The 12,324-nt window shown below is 38.6% G+C and overlaps 1 protein-coding gene across 4 annotated transcripts in view; it reads right to left on the reverse strand.

The window, feature by feature from the left end:
- The window catches only part of ENAH (ENAH, actin regulator), a 179,570-nt gene that overhangs the window by 60,275 nt on the left and 106,971 nt on the right, over positions 1-12,324 (reverse strand). For all 4 annotated transcript variants that reach the window (XM_023513889.1, XM_023513888.1, XM_023513887.1 and 1 more), the window contains exon 3: positions 5,230-5,407. In XM_023513889.1, the coding sequence (XP_023369657.1) occupies positions 5,230-5,407 (178 nt within the window). The remainder of the gene's footprint in view (positions 1-5,229; positions 5,408-12,324) is intronic.

Here is a 12,324-nt window from a genome sequence, read left to right on the forward strand (position 1 = left end):
AAAAAAAGAAAAGAAAATTAAAGGTCCTTCACCTCTTAAAGAGAAAAAAAAAAAAAAAGAAAGAAAGAAAGAAAGAAAGAAAGAAAGAAAGAAAAATAAAAAGAAAAAATAAATGGAATCTCACTATTTATTATAAAATCTTAAGAAATTTTCAACCATAAGGAGGTATCTTTCACCATCTTCTCGTTTTCAATAGATTAAAAAATAAAATCTAGCAAAAGCAGTCTTTTTATTAATGGCAATATATTTCAAGGCTTTCCTTTGGGGAAGGTATGCTTAACTTTAGTTCAAAAAAAACAAAAGCAAACACAGCACAGCTAGTTTGTATATACTACTATCTTTTTTAAAAATGGATTTAAAGTATTTCCTATTTTCAAATGATTTAAACCTTTTACAAAATAAAACAGTTGGGAGTAACAAACTTTACTAATCATAAAAATTAACTTCGTAGTTTAGATAATTCATAACTATTACCTACAAAAATCTTTAAATGTATTTGATAAATTAATACAGAAATTAAAAGTATCTGTATAACATACTTGTTTAAAACTGAGTTCATTTCCATTAGAGAAAGGAAAAGATACACTGTAGCATTTGGTATAAAAGGAAGAGCACTAATTCAGCTTTTTCAAAAATGTTAGAACATGTGATTTTTCTTTAATTCTAAATATAACTCACTGTATTTAGCACCTCCTGTACTTTCCAGTATATTAGATAATTGCATACCAAGTTAAAAACAAAATAAAAGAAAACATTCCTGCCACCCACCCTTTTCATAAAAAAAGGGAAATATTAAACACACACACAGCTCTGTTACCTTCTAAAGGTCAGCATGACTAGCACCCCCAAATGCTGTTTATTCTTACTTTCAAAATTTGAGAATTTAGGAGACTTAGGGGACAAGGAGGAAAGAAGAACTGCATGATTATTAGTTCTGGCAAGAAAGATGAGTTAGTAATATTTGAATCCGGCTTTCGAGAATCACATAGGTGCCTCAGGTGGTGTGGGTCCTGACCTTCACATCAATCAGGGAAGCTCTATTTTATTATCAGTTTATACACTGAGCTTATGCTCATTTGAACAAGTGTCCATAACTTTAAAAAATCTGAAAATCACTAAGATTAACCAATAATGACAATGGATAATATAGGTATTAACACCTAATAAGCTAAAATGTAAACAGAAATGTTCAATAAGAAAAGACAGTTTTAGAAAGAGGTAAAAACACTAAGAGGCAAGACTACTATCTGTGGTTGTTTCACCTTTATGAAAAAGTTCATTCTTTCGATTTTGATCCGAGTTTTGTGGGGCTACTGTTTGTTTAGGAAAGGGACACACAAGTTAAGCTTTTTCACTTTGGTTTTGGCAGGAAAGACAGTAGATGATTTCAGCAAGGAATTGGCTGTGAACCCAAAGCAAACAGCTCCAGCAGGGAATATACAAGCAAGCTGAATGGCACCAGTATCGGTTATGGTTGTTTAGATGGATGGGAGGGGGGTCCACATAATAATACTGAGGTAGGGTACCTACACCTACTCTTCTGTGGGGATATGTGTAAGAAATTATATCCCTTCCTAAGAGCACTCCTAATTCTTTCTTTTTTTATACAATGAAGTCTGAAGCAAGACTTTTTTATTTTTTTTTGAGACACAGTCTCACCCTGTTGCCCCAGGAGAGAATGCTGTGGTGTCAGCCTAGCTCACAGCAACCACAAACTCCTGGGTTCAAGTGATCCTCTTGCATCAGTCCCCTCCCCCCAGTAGTTGGGACTATAGGCACCAGCCACAATGCCCAGCTAAAGCATTCCTTCCCCCCACTCCACCCCCAGCAGGGTCTCACTCTGTTGCCATAGGCTAGAGTGCCATGGCATTAGCCTACCTCACAGCAACCTCTAACTCCTAGGCTCAAGCGATCCTCCTGCTTAGGCCTCCCAAATAGTGGGAACTATAGGCACCCACCACAACGCCTGCCTAATTTTTCTATTTTTTAATAGAAACAGAGTCTGGCTCTTGCTCAGAACTCATCTCAGGCACTCCTCCAGCCTTAGCCTCCTAGAATGCTAGCACTCCTAATTCTTAACATCCACCTCCTTTCAGCTTGGTGCCCACAGCTCAGGGGGTAGGGCACTGGCCACATACACCGAGACTGGTGGGTTTGAATCCAGCCTGGGCCTGCCAAACAACACTGACAACTACAACCAAAAAATAGCCAGGCATTGTGGCAGGCGCCTGTAGTCCCAAGCTACTTGGGAGGCTGAGGCAAGAGAACTGCTTAAGCCCAAGAGTTTGAGGTTGCTGTGAGCTCTGAGGTCACGACACCCTACCCAGGACGACAGCTTGAGACTCGAAGGAAGGAAGGAAGGAAGGAAGGAAGGAAGGAAGGAAGGAAAGGGAAGGGAAGGAAAGGAAAGGAAAGAAAGAAAGGAAGGAAAGAAAGGAAAGAAAGGAAAGAAAGGAAGAAAGAAAGAAAAGAAAGAAAAGAAAGAAAAGAACGAAAGAACGAACGAACAAAAGAAATCTACCCCCTCTCATGCTTCCACTTGCAAACCAATTAATGCCATTAAAAAATCAGAAATTAGTGCTTAACTGCAATAGCTTACAAAAACAGTCATTTCTTTTCTTTTCTTTTTTTTTGAGACAGAGCCTCAAGCTGTCCCCCTGGGTAGAGTGCTGTGGCATCACAGCTCACAGCAACCTCTAAATCCTGGCTTCAAGTGATTGTCCTGCCTTCACCTCCCAAGTAGATGGGACTAGGCGTCCACCACAATGCCTGGCTATTTTTTGGTTGCAGCTGTCGTTGTTGTTTGGTGAGCTGAGGCTGGATTCAAACCCTCCAGCTCAGGTGTATCTGGCTGGTGCCTTAGCTGCTTGAGCCACAGGCACCAAGGCAAAAACAGTCACTTCTTAAATAAATCAGACTACTAAGAACATTAACCATTTCATAAGCTTTGTTTTCCATGATGAAACAAGTACAGAATTAAGTTTCTTTGCCGATGATTTGGAGACAGCAGAGATGGATCAACTACTCCACCATTATCTGTCAGCCCATGGTATTCATAGTTGATACTGTGACAGAAAATAAAGTATCGAAGATATCTAAGTAGAATCCTATTAATTTTTTTTGCCACATCAAAATACTCGGTTAGCCAATGAAATGATAAGTGATTTTTCTATTTGCGAAATTTTCTGTCTTATGGAATGCTGTTTCTTAATGCTTAATTATTTTACAATAGAAATGTAACTGAATTCCTCCACATTAACACTTATTAATGCCAAAAGAGTCAAGATCAGAAAAAAATTACCATTAATTAGCATTTGCATTTTTAAAACTATATGGCTACTCACTGATAAAAACAATCCTTCCTATTTAGTTTAAAAATATCAATGACAAGATGAGTAATTCTAACTACTTTAAATAAGTAACATTTAGTTTCTGATATGAGTTCCTAATATCAGTAACATTTAGTTCCTAATATCTCTGGGTACTCTTTTGAAAGTTTAAAATGAAAAATAATGCCAGTTTGTTAAACATGTGAAGCCAAATGTTGTTATACATATACTCTCTAAATTTTAGTCCCTTAATTATTTATTCTATAAATAACTTATCTCATAAGATATTAAGAGCCACTATTCTAGCTCCTTCTCTATCATAAAACCACAGTGAACAAAAAGCAATTCTGTACCTATGAAAGTATGTTAGGAAAAGAAATACTGATGGCTGCAAGAATAATACAGAGACTTAGAGAAATGATCTACATGCAAGACTGTAACACCCTTTGCTACTGTATTTTCTGGACTTAAAGACAAAGTAGAGTTTCCAGTGCTTTACTTTTCAAAATAGATAAGCTATAAGAACTATGTACAAGTTATTTATAGACATGAATTTCCTCAAAAGAGCTATATAAAACAAGTTTCTGCAAGAGTCCAAAATATGTCTTCTTCTTCTTAAATTCATAATTGAAACAGACTAACAAGATGCTCAATCCTTTTTAGCATAAGGCAAGGTACAAATACAATTTAACGTATTTTGTAACAGATTTTGAAATTCTAGACCTTCAATAAAGCATCATATTTTCATCTGACTATAACTCTTCCCTCTTAAAATATATAAATTTTGTTTATAGCACATTTTTATCATTAAAATCATTGTTGAGCACACACATAGGCAAGAGTAATCACATTTGCACTGTTTCTTTATATAACATTATATATATATTTTCTGCAGTTTTTGTCAGGGGCCAGGTTTGAACATGTCACTTCCAGCATAGGGTGCTAGTGCTCTACTCTTTGAGCCACAGGTGCCGCCCTACATGACATTATAAAATCTATCTCTTCAAGGAATTAACCACACATTGGTGTTTTTCTTTCTTTCTTTCTTTATTTTGAGACAGAGTCTCAAGCTATCGCCCTGGGTAAAATGCCATGGCACCACAGCTCACAGCAACCTCCATCTCCTGGGCTTAAGCAATTCTCTTGCCTCAGCCTCCCAAGTAGCTGGGACTTTAAGCGACCGCCACAGTGGCCAGCTGGTTTTTGGTTGTAGTTGTCATTGTTTGGCAGGCCTGGGCAGGCACCTTTGATGTATGTGGCTAGCACTTTAGCCGCTTGAGCTACAGGTACCCTTCTTCTATTTTTTAAACCAAGACAAAACTGAGTTCATCCTCAAGACATACAAAAGTTTCACTTCAGGGGTGGGGGGGTGCATAAAGTGAATATTTCTATCAGCACACATCTTTTCTAAAAACATGCCAGGTCAAAGGAGATGCAATTCACAGCATGTACCACAAGAGGGCACTCCTAGGATCTTTAAACAACTTTCAGAATCCAATTCTTCTAGGACGGAAAACCAGTCCTACACTTAAGGGCTGTGTAGTGGCTTGAAAAATTTATTTCATAAACGATAAATGTTTCTTCATAGAAAGAAAGATGATAAATAAGCATAATTCCTATATAATTTATCTTCTCTGGGCATCACGTCCTTACAACCAAAGTAAAGTTTCTAGAGCAGGCTGAACTTCAAATGACAATGTTGAAAAATTACTAGACTAAACTTATAAGATTATCTTTCTAGATTATACATTTATCATCAATAAAGGCTCACATTTTTGCAGAAAACAACAAAAGTTCAAGAATTATTTCAAATATACATATGATTTAAGAGTTGACAGAAAGATCTGCTTGAACATATATGGTGTTTCACATCAAGATAAGTAAACCACAGGCACCTTACCTGTTTCCTGTGAATTTAACACCTCTAAGGCATGCATCATGGCACTTGCGAAGACATTGGCATCCTCTTTGCTGCCAAAGTTGAGACCATACACCTGTCTAGCATCTCGCCACTGGTGGAAGGTCTGTGTAGCTTGATTGTACTTCAACCCTTTAGGAATGGCACAATTTATCACGACCTAAAAGATAACAATTCTTTTATAAAGTCAAGCTAGTAAACGAGAGAATCAAGGATCTCAACAAATCCTGACTATACATATTCACTCAAACCTGTTCCTAACAGACCCTGGTAAAACAGAACAATCATCTAGGGTAAAATCAGTCCCCGGAAATCAATTGGATGGAAGTTAAGTTGTTGGATGGTCACAAAGGTCTGTCTTAATAGAATATATCAACAAACTAAAAGAAAAGTCTACATTATTAAACATATTTTAACTTGTCTAAGTACTACAAATACAAAAATATTCATAAAAATTTACTGTGTATCTCAGTGAGAACCTTCCCATGTAGCAAATAACCTAATTAAGAAGCGAAACATTAACACCAGAATCCTCACCACCCATGAACTTCTCCTACCTCCCAAAAGGTACTAGCCGTACTTCTAACATCATGAATTACTTTTGCAGGTTGACTTTATGTAACTGGAGTTATGAGATCTATATTATATCTGTCCTCTTTCCCTTAAAATTACGTTTATGATAGCCATACATCTGTTGTATGGAATTGTAGTCTATTCACTTTCATTTCTCTATGGTATTTCTATGTATATAGATCATACTGCTTTACCCGTTCTCCCACTGATGAACATTTGGATCCTCCAGAGTTTGGGCTATTATTAAATATTAACAGTCATGTTATGAACTTTCTACTGAATGCATTTTTAGTTAACTAATATAAGCACATATTTTTGTTGGGGATATAACCAGGAGTGGAATAATCGCAGGCCACGGGTATGTTCAACTTTAGTAGAAAACTCCAAGTAGGTTTCCAAATTGCTTCTACCAATTTAGACTTCTACGGCAGTATGTAACAGCTCGCCCTACCACACATGCTGTGCAACATTACAACTGGTACTGTCGGGTCTTTATTTTAGCAATTCTACTGGGTATGAATTTGTATCATTGTGGTTTTAGTTTGCATTTCTCTGATTACTAATGAGATTTACTACTTTTTCTAATGAGATTTTTAGTATTATTTCTATATAGTTTTATTGGCTATCTAAATATCTTCTTTTGTGAACACTTGTTTCAATTAAATCTCTTGCCCATTTTCATGATTTGTCATCTTTTTTCTTCACAGATTTGTAAGAGTCCTTTATATATTCTGAACATGATCCCACTGTTAATATTATCTGTGTCACAAATATATTGTACCTTTTCTTTTCTTTCTGTCTTTTTTCTTTTTTTCTTGTAGAGACAGAGTCTCACTTTATCGCCCTCAGTAGAGTGCCATGGTGTCATAGCTCACAGCAACCTCCAGCTCCTGGGTTTAGGAGATTCTCTTGCCTCAGCGTTCTGAGTAGGTGGGACCACAGGTGCCCACCACAACACCAAGTTATTTTTTTGTTGCAGTTTGCCGGGGCCAGGTTTGAACCTGCCACCCTTGGTATATGGGGCTGGCGCCCTACCCACTGAGCCACAGGTGCTGCCCTATTGTGCCTTTTCTTGACTTGCCCTTTCACTCTTAATGGCGTGTGAAAGAAGGAAAGCTTTCTTAATCAAACCATTAAATATGATGTTTCACACAATATTGTAGATAACTTTTATCAGACCAGGGAATTGCCTTTCTATTCCTTGATAGCTAAGGGTTTTCATCATAATTGGACACTGTATTTTACCAGGTGCTTTTTACCATCTTTTCAAATGACTGTTTGGCTTTTCTCTTTTTATGTGGTAAATGACACTGATTTTCTAACATTAAACCAACTTTACATCCTTATGATGTGGTCCTCACATATTATCAATTTTTATACATCCCTAGATTTTTGCCTGCTATGGCTATGTTGAGAATTTTTACATCTACATTCATGAGTGAGATTAACCTGCAATTTCTTCTCTACTGTATTCATCCTAGATTTTATGACATCGTTATGCTGGACTCAAAATGAACTGGGAATCGATTCTCTGTAACAAATTATACAATAATAATGTGATTTATTTATGAAAAATTTGGTTGGAAAACCACTACCAGTAAAGTCCTCTGAACAAATAATTGTTTTCTTCCTTTTAATTCTTTTAACTATGGTATTAATTTTCTTTTTTGTTTTTTGAGCCAGAGCCTCAAGCTGTCCCCCTGGGTAGAGTGCCGTCGCATCACAGCTCACAGCAACCTCCAACTCCTGGGCTCAAGCGAGTCTCTTGCCTCTGCCTCCCAAGTAGCTGGGACCACAGGCGCCCGCCACAACGCCTGGCTATTTTTTGGTTGCAGTCGTCGTTGTTGTTTGGCGAGTCCGGGCTGGAGATTCGAACCCGCCACCTTAGGTGTACGTGGCTGGCGCCTTAGCCGGTTGAGCTATAGGCGCCGAGCCGGCATTAATTTTGTTAAAAGTAATTAAGATGGTCAGGCATGGTGGTTCATGCCTGTAATCCTAGCACTCTGGGAGGCCAAGGTAGGCAGATACCTTGAGCTAATGAGTTCAATACAAGCCTGAGCAAAAGTTAGACCCTGTCTCTACTAAAAAGAGAGGGGAAAAACTGAGGCAAGAGGACCCCAAGAGTTGGAGGTTGCTGTGAGTTAAACCTCACAGCACTCTACCCAGGGCAATAGCCTGAGACTCTGTCTCAAAAAAAAAAAAAGTAAAAGAAAAAGGAAAAAGACACTTCAGATTTTTTATTTTTTTTTTCTTACCAGTTTTGGCAAGTTGTATTTTCCTAGAACTTTGTACATATCACCTAAATTTTTAAAATTACTGACATAAAGTAATTCAAAATTTCTCCTTAATCACCTCATGTCTATAGCATCTGTAGTGATAACCCATCCTTCTTGATAATAATTATTTATACCTTCTCTCTTTTTTTCAAGTTGATTCTCCAAGGGACTTTAGAACCAATCTTCTTCTTAGTGTGTTGCCTCTCTGCTGCATTAATGTCAGCTCTTATCATTACCCTTCTTCTAATTTACTTGGCTTTAATTACCTATTCTTTAATTTCCTGAGATGAATGCTTGAAATGGCTGAAAAGTCATAAATACTTCTTTTCTAATATAAACATTTTAGTTTCGATTCTGGGTAGATAGCTGAGTAACAGCAACCCTCGGCAGAGGCTCCTGACCAGAGGGAGAAAAACTGGACAGAATCAGGCTCTATAAAGCTAAAGATGGAGAGCTGAGCCAAGAAAGAAGTTTAGCAAGCTGTAACTCCAAGGAAGAGCATTCAAGAAAAGAAACTACAAGTATAAAGCCTACTGACTGGAGGATAGGAGATCACTCCCTCAAGCAGGAGGCCTGTTGCAGGCTCTCTGCAAGTGAGCAGGGAACAAAAGCCCTCTCCATTTTAACCTCCCTAGAGAGAGCCGCTCAACTCCAGGTCTCTTTCTCCAGGGAGGTCCCCCTGTGAACCTGGACACCACCCCGTAAGGCATAAAACTGAACAGATATTTTTCCCCCACAAGTCCAAACTCCCAGTCTACCCTTCCCCCCTCGCATGGCGGTCTGAAGTTCTGCCCCCTGCATAGCGCAGTGCTTAGTCTTTTCCTGAGAGATCTGGGCATACATAGTGTGGACCACCAAATACGAGAATGGAATCTGTGACCACTGGGGAAGAAAGAGGGTATGGGAAGAAAGGGACACTTGGTGGGAGGAGAAGCAGTCCCCTGGTTATGACTTTGGTTGGCCAGTGGTGGTGCTGACCCTTAGTATGGACTGTGTCTGGTGGGAGGGAGTACAGAAACTCCAGCTCTGATGGTTCCTGCAAGCAGGAGAGTGGTTGTGCGGTATGGACTGCGTTCAGCGGGCAAGGCTGGTCCCCGGCCCCAGGTGGATAGCAAGCAGAGGCTTGCCAGGTGGGGACCAAGACCTGAGGGTAAGGGCATGGTCCCCTAACTCTATCAGGGATGGCCAGCAGAGGCTTGCTGGGTGTGGACTGAGACTGGTGGGCAGGGTGTGGTCCCCTAACTCCAACGGGGTTGGTGAGAAAAGGCTTTCCAGGTGTGACTGAGAACTGCAGGCGGTGGGCAGGGGCATGATGTCCAGCTCTAACTGGGCCAGCAAGCAAAGAAGCAGACACTAGTGTGGACTAGTGGTGGGTGGGGGCATGGACCCCTGGCTCCAATTTTGCTGTCCTTCTCTGTTGAGCAGGGTTTGTACTACCCAGGACAATTTGATTGGAACTCATCTGGGACTGCCCACCTGGAGACACTGAGGTTGACCTTCAAAGTTCTATAGTGGAAAATAACTAAAGGGTCGGGGTGGGGTCTCAGTCACAGCTGAGATTTAAACCTAATACTCTGGCTTCGTAGGATAGGATAGAGGTTGGCTGATATCAAAACAGAGCTAGCTTGGCTATTTCACCAAGTAGGTCCACAGTGTCTCCAGCCAAAACTTGGAAAGAGGCCTTTGTAAGGTCATAGAAGATAAGCCACATAGAGGATAAGCCTAGCACTTTGATCAGGGGCTAATTATCTCTAAATACCTGGGAACCCTAATTCAATCTCACCCTACTAGTTCTAATAACCAAACAGTGGAAATAAACATGGTGCAGAACCAAGAGAAGAACTCTGGCAACATGAATAACCAGAGTAGATCAAACCCCCCCCCCCCACACACACACACCGAGAATTGACAAAGGAGATACAACTGAAGACGCTGTGCACAGACAAATGGCAGCAATGTCAGAAACTGAATTCAGAATATGGATATCAAATAAGATAAACAGAATGGAAGAAAAGATGGGAATTGAATTCCAAAGAGTAGTTCTAAAGTTGTCTCAAGAAATTAATGAATTCAAAGCCCAAGTCACTAAAGATACGGACATAATGAGAAAAGAGATAGCAGAGCTCAAGGCAATAGAGTTGACCAAGCAGAAGAAAAGTTCTCTGAAATGAAGACAAAGCTTTTGAACATTCCCAAATGCTCAAACAGGCAGACAAATGGAGAGCAAAAATTGATCATTCCCTGAGAGAGTTATGGGATCACTCCAAATAATCAAACATTTGTCTTATAGGAATTCCTGACAAAGATGGTCCTGAAGGTACAGATGTTCCAGTACAAGAGATTTTGGAGGAGAATTTCCCAAGCACGGCAAGAGATACAGAAATCCAGATAGAACAGTTTCAGAACCCCAGGAAGACTCAATCTAAATAAAGCATTTCCTAGACACATTGTGATTAACTTTGCCAAATTTGAGATGAAGGAGAAAATTCTGCAAGCAGCCAGATGTAAGAAAAGCATCACCCACAAAGGGAGAAATATCAGAATGACTGCAGATCTCTCAGCCAAAATGTTTCAAGCCAGAAGACAATGGTCATCGACCTTCAATCTCCTAAAACAAAACAACTTCCAGTCCAGGATCCTGTATCCAGCTAAACTAAGTTTCATTTGTGATGGAGAAATAAAATACTTTAATGGCATACAAATGTTGAAGAAATCTGCCATAACTAAACCAGCTCTCCAAGATATTCTCAGACCCATCCTCCACAATGACCAGGGCAAAGCTCTACCTCCTAAGTAAACTCATGCAGAAATTTTTGAACAAAACCCAACTTCCACAAGTGGTGAAAGGATTAAAAATGCCCACTGGACATTTAAAAAACATGACAACCAAAACACTACCAGGCTTATCAATTCTCTTAATCACTGTGAATCATTTAAATTGTCCTCTAAAGAGGCACAGGTTGGCTGACTGGATACATAAACTGAGATCACATAACTGCTGCATATAAGAATTAAAGGATAAAAATAGACTAAGGGTGAAGGGATGGACATCTACAACACAGGCAAATAGAAATCATAAAAAAAGCAGGAGTTGCAATTTTAGCTGCAGATACAATTGGCTTTAAACCAACAAAGATAAAGAAAGATAAGGATGGTCACTATGTATTTGTCAAGGGAAACCCAAACATGATGAGATTTTGATAATTAACATTTATGCACCCTACCAGAATGCTCCTCAATTCATAAAGCAGATCCTAATGGATATGAACAACTTGGTATCTTCCTGTACTGTAATAATTGGAGATTTTAACACCCTTTGACAGTTTTGGACAGATCCTCCAACCTCCAAGAAGAAACTAAACAAAGAAATATTAGACTTAAACCTGACCCTAGAACAAATGGACTTTACAGATCTCTACAGAACATTTCACCCTAATAAAACTGAACATACATTGTTCTCATCAGCTCACAGATCATCCTCCAAACTTGATCATATCTTAAAACACAAGTCTAATCTCAGCAAATTTAAAAGAATAGAAATTATTCCTTGTATCTTCTCAGACGACCATGGAATAAAAGCTGAACTCAATAGCAGCAGGAATCTTCATACTCAAACAAAATCATGGAAACTAAATAATCTTAGGCTGAACGATAGCTGGGTCAGACTAGATTAAGAAAGAAATCACCAAATTTTTAAAACAAAATGATAATGAAGACACAAATTATCAAAACCTGTGGGATACTGCAAAGGCAGTCCTAACAGGGAAATTTATAGCATTGGAAGCCTTCATCAAGAAAACAGAAAGAGAGGAAGCCAACAACTTAATGGATCATCTCAAGCAACTGGAAAAGGAAGAACACTCCTACCCCAAACTCAGCAGAAGAAAAGAAATAATCAAAATTAGGGCAGAAGTCAATGAAATTAAAAACAAAAGAATCATTCAGAAGATTAAACAAAAAGTTGAGTTTTCTGAAAAGATAAATAATAAATAAAAGATTAATAAAATTGGTAAACCTTTCGCCAACCTAACCAGAAACAGAAAAGTAAAATCTCTAATATTGTCTATCAGAAACAATGAAAGAGAAATAACAATAGACACTTCAGAAATTAAAAAAATCCTCAATGACTACTACAAAAACTCTATTCCCAGAAATATGAAAATCTGGAAATGGACCAATACCTGGAAGCATGCCACCTTCCTAGACTCAACTGGAAAGAATTAGAAAT

The sequence above is a fragment of the Otolemur garnettii genome, unplaced genomic scaffold (genome assembly GCF_000181295.1).
Source record: "Otolemur garnettii isolate 467f Iridium unplaced genomic scaffold, OtoGar3 scaffold00045, whole genome shotgun sequence".
NCBI classification, from domain to species: Eukaryota; Metazoa; Chordata; class Mammalia; order Primates; family Galagidae; genus Otolemur; species Otolemur garnettii.